The following is a 14,424-nucleotide window of genomic DNA, read 5'->3' as shown; positions in this document are numbered from 1 at the left end:
TCAAGTGCATAACAGAGTTTACATCCACCCCCTTCTGGAATAATCTCTTACTGAGCCGTGACTGGGTTTCTATAGTTGTAAGATTGAGGGAAGAAACTAGATCCCTAAAGGTCTTACCAGAGCCAGTAAGCTAACCTTTGAAGCTGCTTCACGTCAAGTTTTCGCGTGGCCCAGACTGCACCCCCTTATAGACATGCAGACTTATGGCCGCATTCACAGCAGGAGGCTTGTACCTCAGAGAAGCCGTTTAGCCTCACCTCCTCCCCATAAGCACGTAGTACATCACACTGCTTCTATAAGGATTTGTGTACAACAGTTTAAATCGTTCCTAGAACCAGGTGAGTAATTTGCTTTGAATTTCATTTTTATTAAGCTTTTCCATTTTGCAGGCAGATTGGCCCAAGGACATTGGTATGGTCTGAGAGAGAGCAGGTGGAAAAGTCTGCTTACGAATTTTCTGAGGTTCGTCATAAAGTTACCTTTTTTTTTTCTTTTTTTTTTTTTTGCGGTACGCGGGCCTCTCACTGTTGTGGCCTCTCCCGTTGCGGAGCACAGGCTCCGGACGCGCAGGCCCAGCGGTCATGGCTCACGGGCCCAGCCGCTCCGCGGCATGTGGGATCCTCCCGGACCGGGGCACGAACCCGTGTCCCCTGCATCGGCAGGCGGACACTCAACCACTGCGCCACCAGGGAAGCCCAAAGTTATACTTTTTAATAACTGTGGTAGATGGTAGATTTAAGATTTTGAGTATGAAATGCGGTGCTTTTAAGTAATGTAAAAGAATCAACTAGTATATCTTATTTTAGGTGTTTGCAGTTGATGCATTTTGGGGTATCATTTTCATTTAAAATAAGCATCATTAACTCGTAGCCTTCACAGAAAGCAATGTACACTTTTAAGAAATTTATTATGGCATTGATTAAGACATACAAATATATATATATTAATTTTTCAGACTGAATCTATGCTTAAAATTGCAGAAGATCTGGGAGGCCCATATATTTGGGGGCAGTATGACCTACTAGTCCTGCCGCCATCCTTCCCTTATGGCGGCATGGAACATCCTTGCCTCACTTTTGTAACTCCTACTCTGCTGGTAAGTGTAAATTTCTCTTCATTTGAAGTTGACTTTTCCTCAAACATAAACCTAGATATGAAGAACCTTAGACTCCTAATTATAAAGACTTTTTAAAACAATAAAAGTCTTTTATTTATGTAACCTGTGTTTCTTATTTGACTGCTTCTTGTGGTTATTATCATCACCTCAACTTTCTAAAGAAAATAATTTGGCCATTTGGGAGAAAAGAATATAGTGTTCAAGGTGCCTTGGGATGCTGGGGGAGGAGGGCTGTGTAACAACAGTCTATTGATGAATTGTGTGTCCAAAGAAACTATACCATTTACACTTGGCATATAGGTATGGGTTAAAAAACAAAACAAAACTCAGTTTACCATAACTAGGAAAGAATTAGCCCACAGTATATAGCTATATTTTATATGCCTTTGTTCGCTACTTTAAACCCTTTCTAGAACCAAGTGAGTAATGGATTAGCAGCTAAATAAGTAAAACACACTATAGGACACTACAGACTTTTCTTAAATATACTGCAGGTAATAAGGAGAGAATGAAGGTACCTAAGAGTGGATATAAAAAAATAGAAGAGGAGAAATGTTTCCTGCAAGTTAATTAGAGACAGGTATACTGGCTCCTGTGGTATTGGAAAAATTCCCAAGATTAGGGAGAGAAAGAATAATGCTATGTTTTATCCTGCATTTCAAAAAATTTCTTCAGTACATGTTGCTTTTGAACTCTTTGGAGTGCCACAGCAGAAATACAGTGGACCATAAATGCTGGAATACTATGTCTTGACGTAGGCAGTCTTTTAGATATAGTCTGTAATTTGATTTCTGAAATACTAATGTAATTTTCTTATTTTTTAGGCAGGTGACAAGTCACTCTCCAACGTAAGTTAAAATGTATTATCATGGTCTTATCTTCAAGAAGTATTAAGTCAAGTGATTTTAAAATGTCCATTGTGTCATTATATTGAAGACATGATTATAAAAGATAACTTGGGGATTCTAGTTGCAAGACATTACTACATAATCAGTAGGATTTAACAGATTTAATAACATTTTATGGTTTGATCTCTTCATATGTTTATGCAATATTTTTTAATGGAGTGATGTATCCATTTATTATTTTCTAAATAATATTGTTTCTAATTTTGTAAACTATACTATACATATTTTTATCTTTGGCTAAATTGTGATTTTTTTTTTTTGCTGAACTGAATAATTCCTTGAATATCTCAGCTAATGTTAAAAAAACTTGAACAATGTGGAAAAAAATAAATTGAACAACGTGGAATTGGAAGAACTAGAATGCTTACATAATGAGTTATTTTCGGTTAAGATAATCAATTTCACCATTAATCACTTCCACTATTTCCTTTAGGTTATTGCACATGAAATATCTCATAGTTGGACAGGAAATCTAGTGACCAACAAAACTTGGGATCACTTTTGGTAAGATTTATTATTTCTTTATTGGTTCTTGTTATTGATTTCTTTCCCTGCCTTCCACCACCTTGAATTGTTTTTTGTGTATACCTTTGTTATCATCTCTTTGGTAGACAGGGATTTTTTAAAAATTCTGTAATACTTATCACAATGTCAGGTAGAATAGAGGTTTTCAGTTGATGCTGTTTGGTTCCTGGTATGGTCAAATTTTAATACATGGACACAGAAAACCAGAGCCCTGGCTTCATTTCCCCTGCTTCCATCTTCTGGGCTGGGCTTCCCATTGTTCTGAACTGAATGCAAGGAAGCCATGCAGAGCAGTCTGCTTAGACTTGAGTATTCATACTTTACAATTGCTTTGCTCTGTAGAAACACCAAAAAGAAAATATCTTGTTGATTGCAGTGCCTTTTTCTCTCAGCTGTGTCCGTGTTTTTATTTTTCAATTACTTTCAGGTTAAATGAAGGACATACTGTATACTTGGAACGCCACATTTGTGGACGGTTGTTTGGTGAAAAGTTCAGACATTTTCATGCTCTGGGAGGATGGGGAGAACTCCAGAATTCGGTAAATGAGTCATACTTTTAAAAGCATTCATCCCAAGTTGTGTAGGTGTTCAAAAATTCAGTTTGTAAAGCAGCTTTACTCAGTGGCACTAAGAAAGTCATTTTTACCAGTGTGGGAAGTCAAGCAGATACTGGTATGATGTTCTGCTGTTACCTGTTAGTCATTATCCTGTGTAAGGTCATGTTCATGACCAGTAGGACCTCACTGGGGCTTTGCAATAATATAGTTGGTTACTCTGTTTGAATTTTATTTGGTGTATTTATGTCATTTTTAAATGCTCTCTCCTGAGAGCTGAATTTGCTAACCAGGCATTAAAACATTTTTCTAGTCTTTTATTGAGCAAGAAATATCACGGAACCTTATGCTAGTAGGCATTCCATTAACAGACTTCCAGAAATGTGTACTAACATATCCTACAGTTTCCAGTGTCTAGTTTAAGTTCTAAATTCCCCTAAAGTTATGCCACTGGGTGTAGTAACACTTCTTACTAGCTTGTGTACATGGTGGTAACCAGACTTCATATTTGAACATTCTTGTAATTTTGCGTCTGACAGATAAAGACTTTTGGAGAGACACATCCTTTCACCAAACTTGTGGTTGATCTGACGAACGTAGACCCTGATGTGGCTTATTCTTCAGTTCCCTATGAGAAGGGCTTTGCTTTACTCTTTTACCTTGAACAGCTTCTTGGAGGACCAGGCAAGCAGTTGGCATTTTTCTGATTGTTTTTTTTTGAGGGTAATAGAAAGAATTTTTAACTGTTGCTTTTGCTCCATTTTATTCTTCCAGTTCATTTTTTATGTAGCTGCTAAAGAGATCTGTATCGTTTTGTAATGTTACCTCTCTACTTAAAACCTTGACTAACCTCTGCATTCTAAATTATGCTGCTTGACTTATAAAAAGCTCGTCAGTATTTTAAAAATTAGGAAACTAGTATGTGCTCATTGAAAAAAATTTTGTGTGGTACAGAAATTTGTAAGAGTCATAAGTGAGAGTCCTTCAGTTTGGTGTGTATGGCTCCAGATCTTTTTCAAAGTGTAAGTGAACAGACAGACATATATAGATATACATATAGTTACTTTAATTACAGAAAGTGGATCATACTATATATTTCTTCTACATTTATTTTTTAATTCAACAATATTTTACATACATCCTTCCAGGTCAGAACTTACAAATCTATCTTGTGCTTTTTAATGCCATCATAGTATTTCATTCTATATGTGTGCTGAGTTTATGTAACCTTCCCCATTGATGGGCATTTAAAAGTACTCTCCTTAGTCAATGGACTTTGAATGCCCTCCCCCATCTGGAGCCATTCTGTCTGTCCAATCTTATTTTCCTCTTTTCAAGTTATACAAACGTTGTTGGTTTTGGAACTTGTGTTGTGTATTCCTTTTTTGTGTCTTGTGTCATCCCCTTACCTCTAATTAGGATTTCTCTTCTGCCTTCCAACAAATTACGTATGTTCTTCAAGGTACAACTTAAGTCCTACCTCTGTTTTTGAACATTCTTTTACTCTTAAAGTCCTCACTGGTATCCCTATTTTCTGAATGTTCTCTGTTCTCTGTGGTTTGGTACAATGCAAGGTACCAAAAAATGTGTTAACTAATTACCTTTCTATTAATTGACTTCTTTTTTCTTTTCTTCTTTTTTTTTAAAAACTCTTAGAGGTTTTCCTAGGATTCTTAAAGGCTTATGTTGAGAAATTTTCCTACAAGAGCATAACCACTGATGACTGGAAGGATTTCCTGTATTCCCACTTTAAAGATAAGGTTGGATTTTAAAACCTTTCTTATTGTGCATGCTCAATATATCTTTACTTAATGGCTATTTGTTAGGTTGACTTGAATTACTTAATAGTAATATTAGTTTAGAATTTAAGATTCAATCTTTCATTCAGTGTTTTCCTGTTTAAAATGTGATCTCAACAGTATGAACTAATGTGTAGAATTTTCCTATTTCAGAGCAATCTACAGTGGTATGTTTCAGAAATTTGTGTGTGTACTTAATTTTCCTATTTTAATTATTTAAAAGAACATTACTGATTAACATAAATTTATTTTAGAAAAGAGACTTAGAAATTATCTTGACATGTCAGTGTAGACAAAATTATAGATTTGAGGTCCTAAAAGTCAGTTTTAGATTTTTTGTTTTTCAAGAGAAAAGATTGTTCTGTAGCAAACTGGGTGTTTCTTCTGTTCTCAGGTTGATATTCTAAATCAAGTTGATTGGAATGCCTGGCTGTACTCTCCTGGACTGCCCCCTGTGAAGCCCAAGTCAGTTCTTACCTACTAATGCTTTTCCTTCTCATTCTCCTAAATCCTAGAGCTCCTCAAAATATCTGAAAGGGTTTTATGCCTTCCTTAAGCTATTACTAGTTTGTGATGAGAGTTGAGTTCTTAGGAGTTAGAACCTTAACCCTGAGGTCAAAAAAGTCATTTCCATGATATTATAAATATAAATTAGTTCAGCTCATTGCAGGTCATTATTGAGTGCCTCCTTTCTGCACAAGGATGGTGAGAGATACAGAAAAGAAAAAGATATTGCCCTTTCCTTGAAAACGTTTGCAGTAAGAAAAATAACATAGAAGCATCATGTTCCTCATTACAACAGTGTTGTGAGTTACCACCTTACTTCCAGAGGAGGCACATGAGGCTGAGCTAGGGTAACATGTCTTGCCGAATGCTGCACAGCAAGTCATGAGAGTTGAGATTCAAATCCTCGTCGTCGTAAACGCTCCATTACACTGTCTTTTAAACTAAGCACCTTCCTCAAATCTGGGACCTGAACCCTGGTCTTCCAAGAATCGTATTAGGAGATGCTAACTACTCCATGTTGCAGCCAGGAACTTGCTGTTCCCTCTACCCTGAGTACTCTTTACCCACTTAATTGCAATCGCAACTCTAGAACCACTTCCTCACGAAAGCAGTCCTTGACCTCTCTAACTAGGTCAAGTCTCCCGATTCGGGTTTCTCAGTGCTGTGTGTCGCCTCTTCACAGCTCCACAGTCGTAATCTTAGATTTGTGTGAGTGAGTATTAAGTCTTTCTCCTTCACTACGTTGAAGCACCATGAGAACAGGGCTCATACCTGATTCACTCATTACTTTTCTTAGGACCTTGCCCTAAGTAAGGGTTGCTTCCCCTCTCTGGGCTAATCCTTATTTAATTTTTTTCATTACAATGAGAAGGAAGTTTCAGGCACCAAGAAACAGACCAGCCAAAGGTCTTTTTTTCACTCTCCTGGTGTTCCTTATGAAATCAGTGCTAAGTCATGTTCTAACTGAAGGTGATGAACTGCCTGCACAGTCAAGGACCTCTGGTCCCACTTGGTCTTGAGGGCAAACAAAAGGGCTTGCCTACTGTCCACAGCCTACTTCATGAAGATAAACTGGAAGCTGATTCAAAGAAGGTCACTGCTCTGACCCCTTTGTTATCTCCCCCAGGGCACAAACTCTCTGAAAGCAAGTTCAGTGGTCACTTCTAATCAAAACTTACCTCATGTAGGCCCTGCAGGGCAGGTACCCGTCTGTTCTCTAACAGTAACATTTCACAGCAAGTATGCATGACTTATGGACAAAGAGGGTTGTTTTACAAGAATTTTGCACACATTACATGGTCTCTTCCATTGCTGCAAAATGCATGATTTGTTTTCCAAGTTGAGAACACATAAACCTTAGCATAACTTGCTTTGCTTAATGGTCAGAGTTTGTGAATTCTGCTTTCTTCTGAAAAGAGAGGATCAAAATCACATGATTTCGGAGTCTTCCAAGGGTGTCACCGTTATTTCCCCATTGTCTAGCACAGTGCCTGTCACATAGCAGTTGCTCGCAGATCTGTTGGATGTTTAGATGGTTGGGACGACAGAAAGGAAAGGCCATGAGAGCAAGGACTTTGTGGTGTTTACCATGTTGTCCTGAGTGACTGGAACTGTTCCTGCCATCCGGGAAGCAATATGCTCAACTCAGCCCCAGCCCCTTCAGCATACACTGCAGAAGCATGTGACAGTCTCTGCTGAGACGTTTCGGCATTCTCTCCAAAGAATAAACCAGGGTTTCATTAATTTGGTATCCAGTTGGATTTCTGTATTCTTAGAGGATACCAGTAATCTTTAAGTCAGGTAGAAGATTTCCTATTTCCATCACTCTGGAATTGTTTATCTTTATTTTCAAAGAACTTTGAAATTTAAGTATGTTCTGTAACTTCAAAATGGCACTGATGCAAAAGCATGTGCCTTTTTATAAAATGTAATCTCTAATATTCTGAATCTTTGCAGTTATGATATGACTCTGACCAATGCTTGTATTGCCTTAAGTCAAAGATGGATTACCGTGAGTAGTATTGTATGATTTTTGACTCCTTTTCGAATTGTACAAATGTGTCTCTTCTCAATGAAGTGGGGGAGTGGTGCTTTACTTATGAACTCATGTATTTGGAGTTACTATTCCTAAGTCAAGTTTATCCAAAATGATATTATACCAGCCCTCAAAGTGTAAAGTTAAGTTTGAGGGGGAAAACAAATGGATGTTGATGGTATTAGTTCTGATTTTTCTTGCTCTTAAAAGGGAAAGGGGTGGGGGAATATAGGCCTCTTAGAGGAGAGTAAGTGATTTTTAGGAAAGATGAATGGGCTCTTAGAAGAAGAGATAGGGAGGTATGATAGTTTGCACCAAAGTTTGTCTGGGTGTGGAGAATAAGAGAGAGGAGTAGAAACCTCCAGGTCTTGGGAGACCCATTAAGGGTCAGAGGAAGGAAGAGAAACCAAATCAGGAGGAAGGCAAATCGGGAAAATGGAACAAGAAACCATGGCAAAAGATACCCTAATTTTAAATAAAATATAAACATCTTTTTGGAGATTCTCATAACAAAGTTAGAACATTACTGACTTTTTAGATCTAACTTCAAGATTTTTTTGTAAGTGAATATAAAATCTAACAACGTCTTATCAGGGCAGTAGGCTGGTTGTACACATATGTACCTCCTCTGTCAATACTTTGCCCTCCCCATCTCATCCGTCTCTCTACCCACCTTGCCCTGCCATGTAACCATGACCATAAATTTTGGTTTATCATTCCCCTGCTCTTTGTTTTTACCACTAATATATATATCCTCAATAGGTAGTTTAGGGCTTCCCTGGTGGTGCGGTGGTTGAGAGTCCGCCTGCCGATGCAGGGGACACGGGTTCGTGCCCCGGTCCGGGAAGATCCCACATGCCGCGGAGCAGCTGGGCCCGTGAGCCATGGCCGCTAAGCCTACGCGTCTGGAGCCTGTGCTCCGTGACGGGAGAGGCCACAACAGTGAGAGGCCCGCAAAAAAAAAAAAAAAAAAAAAATAGGTAGTTTAAATTTGCATGTTTTTGAGCAGAGAATGAGATCTGTAAGTTCTAATATTTAGGTGAGGCTCTAAAGAGGGAGGAAGTTCTGATATTAAGGGTGTTTTGAAGGGGGAGGAAGATGTAAAATAATGATTCTTTACAAGGATGTATATGCATACATTAAATTTTCTGGAAGGATATACATATTAATATAGGTTCCTGAGGAGTGGGACTTGGAGACAGGGAGCAAGAGCAAAGGAATTTTTCATTTGGTCCTATTTGATTTTTTTTTTAACCTTTGCATATATTTCTTTTAAAGTTAAAAGAAACCCTAGTTTAAAAACTATTTTAAAAGATTTTTTAAATACTTATTTTGATAAGCCTTTTTTTAATGTTCCTCAATCATTTCCTCAACGATAATTCGCAATGAATCCTAAATTGAAAAGCACAGACCCACTTTTTTTTTCCTTAAATGATTTCCAAGATTAAGTGGGGAAAATAGAATGTGTGAAGATGAAGCGAAAGATCTGTTTGTGGCCTTACGAGTTCATTAGTGTGATATTTAAAAGAATATGCAATTTGATTATTTACCCAAATTTTCAAATTGGCCTATAAATAGTTGACATGCTTTTTGTAGCACTTCTTTGCTTTGGAAATCTATATATCATGAATTGTACATACTTTGTCAAAAGTTTCCCCCACTGTTGCTATTAATAGTCTAATTTTTCTTAAGTAATATAGATTTAGGAGTCATATCAGCTCTAAGTTATAGTGACGCCATCTCAGAATGATTAAAATAGCTAACGTTCAAATTTATTTTTTATAATCTTATGCATCCTTGTATTTCTCTTTCTTAACTTTTACTTTTATGTCAGATAAACCAATACATATTATTGAATCGTACACGAATGGCGGTAATCAGGCAACATTTGTTTCAGGGCAAAGAAGATGATTTAAATTCATTCAGCTCAGCAGACCTAAAAGACTTCTCTTCTCATCAGGTGAATGAATTTGTAGCACAGATGCTCCAGAAAGTAAGTACTAGCTCAAAATATTAGAAGTTAAAATGGGCATTAAGGCACAGCATTTATGGTTGAACCCCACTTGGAAAAAATATCCATGTGGAAACTAACAGAAAAAATGGTTTGGTAAAATCCATTCGTTTACTTAAAAACATTTGTTGAACGCCTGCTATGTTTAGTATTGTGAATATAAAAATACGTAAGAAAGAAATATGCCGGGTCCTCAAAAAGTTTATAATCTAGTAGGAACGGTCACAAGTGCAAAATTTAGCAATAAAAGGAGGGATTTTTAGGTGTCATTTGAGAAAAAAGGGAAGTAGGACTCCCTTTCCACTGGGGTAATCAGGAAGGATTCTGGAGGAGTGGGGCTTGATTTGAGAAGAGCAGAGTCTGCAGGGAGATAGAAATTCAAGTTGGAAGGAGCAGCAAGTGACAGAGCGTGGCCGGAGGAGGAAGTCGTGGCCCTGGGAAAGAGGTTAATGAAGAGAACGCTAGAAAGACTGCTGGGATCTGACGTGCTGTCTTGAATGCCAGGCTAAGGATGTTAGATGTGATTCCAGGCAGTCGCAGAGGATTTAACGTGTCTAACAAGAGAGTCATCTGATGAAATGGTGGATAATGAAGACCATTCCGCTGGTGTTGGGGAGGCTGGATTGACATGAGGAACGCTGGGGGTGAAGTTCGTTGGGAGCCTCACAGGAGCACAGGACAGGCGGGAGGGAGCTGGCGGGAAGGGAAGGGACAGGACAGTGAGAGGGAGAACACATAGGATGGAGCAGGGGGTTTGGGGACTGACTGGATTGGGGGTTAACAGGAAGGAGTCCAAGCAGATTTGAAGGTTTCAAAGCCAGGTAACTAAAAGAATATGCGAAGCTGAGAGGAGATGCTGTATGTTGAGAGGGAGATGGTGATAGGGGTCTTTACTATTGCATGACAGGGAGCTCTTAGGTCTAAAGACCTTGAGAGGGATGGAAGAAGACCTTGAACAGAATTTCCCGTGGAACTGATGCAAAATGAGGAACAGGAATTTAAAGCAACGGGAGTCTTAGAGAACCCATTAGTGCACGAAGCCATCACCGCGGGTTCACACATTTCTGTAGCCCCGCCTGCCGTGTGGCCTGGAACCACGAAGAGAGAAAGCACGATGCGCTGAGTGGCGAGCAGGCACAGCCAACAGTGGGAAAGTAACGAGGTGACCTAGGAGGTGACCTTAACCAGCTGGCCCACCCGGCTGGACTTGGAGATTGGTTGAAACGAAACAATCTGGGAAGGGTCCAGCAGTCAGTGAGAGGCGAGTGTGGGGTGAGCGTTCTGTAAAGACGCGGAAGCGGCTGGAGCGGGCGGTGTCCGTCTACCTCGTGACTCCTCCGCCCGCATCCCGCGGGCACCGCCGACGCTCCGCCTGCCGCCCTGAGCGCTGCTTTCTCTCCTCCACCCAAGCTTGTTCTCCCTTTAGCGCGGGTTAACCTGGGCGCGGGAGTTTATGAACCCCCTGAAACTGTACATACAACTTTGTGTTTATACGGTAAATGTATCCCACCCCCCTCAGGAAAGGGTCCGTATTAGTCATCAGATTCTGAAAAGGGTCTGTGATATAAAAGTTTAAAAACTGCTATTTTGTAGGGGTATAGATCATTCAAAAGGGATTTCGGAGGAAACATACAAAGATAAAGCTGGGGGAATCAGTGAGGAAAAAAATTAACAGTGATTGAATCTGGAGACCAGAATAAATTTAAGATATTTAAGATATAAGGAAGAACTTGAAAGACTCTGGAGAGGTTCGGAAAGTTAGTGTTTACATATACCAGAAAGTCTGAAGAGCGTACTTCTCATTTACCTCTCCATGTACCTCGCAAATTAAATTATCCCTTGGCTCCTAGTAGAATATCCTTATTCAGAATGAATTTGCACAAAATTTATTTTAGTGTGCCATTTGTTTATTTTTATCTAACTTATTTCTATTGTATAAAATATTGAGGATTTTAATCTGGCTAAGAATTTCTCTCCAGTTCCTTTCTTCCAAGGAATCCTGTTGAAATGATACATTACACTTCTTTATTTTGCTCTAGGCACCTCTTCCATTGGGACACATAAAGCGAATGCAAGAGGTGTACAACTTCAATGCCATTAACAATTCTGAAATACGATTCAGGTACATCATTTTAACTTGTCTCTGTGGAAGCAAGTGGAAAACTAGTTTAAAAAGTGGAGAAAGGGAAAGCAGCGTATGAGACATACATGAGTCTTGAAAAATCCTTTTCAAATTTACTGCATCTATATACATAATTATAATGGTCTTTAAGGAATAGTTGCAATATCTGTAAGATGATAGTACTAATTTTTTGGTTAGAATTTACTCTAAGCTTCTCTTGCCTTTAAAAAAATTAGAATTAAGGATTCATTGGTAAATAGGCATTCTTCCCATTGGACTCTGAAATGGGAATAGTTAGAAATCTTTGATTCTGTTCATCTTTTTTAATTCAAATTTGTAGCGTGAGCTTAAATCGATGAGCACCTACATAATCCAAACCTTTTAAAACATATGATCTTTTTCAAGAACAAACTCTTCTTCTTTCTCTTCTCCAATTTTTAAATGGTATGTATAAGGATTTGAGATTCTCAGAATAAAGACATAATATAAAGTGGTGTACAGCGTAACTGTAATGAGATTATTCATCATTACAAAAGTAATTTTCAGATATACCTGTCATATCCTTCTTCTTCCTCCTCATTTCCTACCCCATACCCCCTAAAAACCCTCCTTTTAGATGGTTACGACTCTGCATTCAATCGAAATGGGAGGAAGCAATTCCTTTGGCTCTAAAAATGGCGACTGAACAAGGAAGGATGAAGTTTACACGACCCTTATTCAAGTAAGAACCAAGTCTCACTATGCTTTGACTTTATATAAGGAATGGGGAAGAAAAATCTTAAACAGATGTTTTTGATGTTGCTAAAATACTTTGAAAAAGGCAATTTAAAAATAATATTTTTAAATTTGTTAAGGATTATAGATATAATTTTGGAATAGGAATTAACACTTCTAAATATTTAAAATTTGAGATGATTTCATTAGTTTTTTAGAAGAATTATATATGGATTACCTATTATGGGCCAAATAGGGTTAGACCCTGGTGAAAAGAAAATAAATCGAAGATAATCTTATATACACAAAAAGATCTTTAGAAGCAAGTAGAAGATAATTGACGAGTAGGGATGGACAAGAAAAAAGTGTCTGAAATTAAATGCAAGAAGGATCAAACAGGTAAAGCCAAACCTTTTTGATTCAAATGTTGCAATAGGGGCTTCCCTGGTGGCGCAGTGGTTGAGAGTCCACCTGCCGATGCAGCGGACACAGGTTCGTGCCCTGGTCTGGGAAGATCCCACATGCTGCAGAGCGGCTGCGCCCATGAGCCATGGCCGCTGAGCCTGTGTGTCCGAAGCCTGTGCTCCGCAACGGGAGAGGCCACAACAGTGAGAGGCCCGCGTATAAAAAAAAAAAAAAAAAAAAAAAAAAAAAAAAAAAAAAAAAAGTTGCAATAAGGTAGAATAGGTTGCTTGACATATAATAAAGGAATGCTTGGTAAAAGTGAAAAAAGTTGTATCTTGGCAACAAGATACAATTTAAGAATATCTCAGTGAAGTTGTTTTGACTATGATTTTGGCAGGAATTCTGAAAACAATATAACCAAGACATAAATATCTATTATTAATCTGTCTGCTTTGCAAGTATAATAAAATTTGCTAAAATAAGTCAAGTCATTATCCATCTTTCTTTCTTCCTTTTTTTTTTTTTTTTTAATGCAGGGACCTTGCTGCCTTTGACAAATCCCATGATCAAGCCATCTGTACCTACCAAGAGCACAAGGCGTGTATGCACCCCGTGACTTCCATGCTTGTGGGGAAGGATTTAAAAGTGGATTAAGGACCTGTCCATTGCTGATTTAAGACTTTTCTCTTTTTAAAATTGAATTCATAAAGAAATACAAAATTTCAGCTCACATTGTAACTAAAAATGTCTTTTTAGTTTTGGCTTTTTATTGTTTGGTCAGTGATTTCTTTTTTTTTTCATAAATAAAGCTGATCTATCTCCCCTCCTACCCCTGGTGGCATGTTCTTTGTAAAGTGAATTTTAGCAAAGCTTAACCTTTTGATTTATAAATGTTGATATTTTAATAAATTTCATATTCATTTTCTCCCACTATGGTCACAAGATATGTCAACATGTTATTTACCTCTTATTTTGAGCTCTTTAATTTGCATCTGTTGCACACCCAAAATTCAACATAATTAGGATTTTGCTTTTTAAATAACCTTATAGATGAATACTTGGTTAGATTTGCTCATCACCCAGCTGGTGGACACAGGATGAATTCCCTTTTACAAAAATGTATCAACTAGTGGGAGCGCTGTTTCTCATACCCGAATCCACCTGCTGTCCTGTTTTCCTGACTGTTAGGGTCACATGGCCAACCTGAATACCACTGCTTCTCCCCTCAGTTATACCCGACAGTCTATTCAACCAGCCTCATCTCCTTAGTGGTCAGCAAACATTTTCCATCCATAATCAGCATACAGCACAAAGAAAGAAAGAGATAAAAATAACAACAACTTTATCCAAGTGAGAGAGTCACAAAGAACCCCTATGAGTGTAATGCAGTGCCCCCAGGTGCCTCAGCACACAGTTTGGGAACCACTGTTGTATTAGTTAGGATTCTTTGATTGTAAGTGACAGCAACCTCAATGACTAGAAGTCAGAAAAGGAAAAGGAGGATTATATTAAGGATACAGGGTAGGGGGAGGCTACCAAAATCTGAGGACAGACAGAAGGGAACAGACACCAGGACAGCAGAGACATCAATACCCTTATCTCCCATTTCTGTCTCTCTGGTCTACATTGTATAGTCTGGCTACCCCAGCTTTACTGTTGCCAGTAGTTCTTACCACATGGAGAGACTGTCTCAATTCCAAACTCCCAAAGGTAAGACTCTGACCTAG

General features: G+C 38.4%; 1 protein-coding gene across 1 annotated transcript in view; it reads left to right on the top strand.

The window, feature by feature from the left end:
* LTA4H (leukotriene A4 hydrolase) overlaps nt 1–13,637 on the top strand; it is a 28,652-nt gene extending 15,015 nt beyond the window's left edge. The window contains exons 7-19 of the mRNA XM_059080286.2: nt 390–462; nt 956–1,096; nt 1,942–1,965; nt 2,459–2,529; nt 2,978–3,089; nt 3,644–3,788; nt 4,761–4,864; nt 5,298–5,368; nt 7,367–7,421; nt 9,343–9,438; nt 11,496–11,578; nt 12,195–12,299; nt 13,234–13,637. Coding sequence (XP_058936269.1) covers nt 390–462; nt 956–1,096; nt 1,942–1,965; nt 2,459–2,529; nt 2,978–3,089; nt 3,644–3,788; nt 4,761–4,864; nt 5,298–5,368; nt 7,367–7,421; nt 9,343–9,438; nt 11,496–11,578; nt 12,195–12,299; nt 13,234–13,351 — 1,198 coding nt within the window. The 3' untranslated portion in view covers nt 13,352–13,637. The remainder of the gene's footprint in view (nt 1–389; nt 463–955; nt 1,097–1,941; nt 1,966–2,458; nt 2,530–2,977; nt 3,090–3,643; nt 3,789–4,760; nt 4,865–5,297; nt 5,369–7,366; nt 7,422–9,342; nt 9,439–11,495; nt 11,579–12,194; nt 12,300–13,233) is intronic.
* Nucleotides 13,638–14,424: the final 787 nt, after the last annotated feature.

Source organism: Kogia breviceps, chromosome 12 (genome assembly GCF_026419965.1).
Source record: "Kogia breviceps isolate mKogBre1 chromosome 12, mKogBre1 haplotype 1, whole genome shotgun sequence".
NCBI classification, from domain to species: Eukaryota; Metazoa; Chordata; class Mammalia; order Artiodactyla; family Physeteridae; genus Kogia; species Kogia breviceps.
The sequence above is the reverse complement of the archived record's forward strand: the minus strand, read 5'-3'. Positions and strand labels throughout refer to the sequence as shown.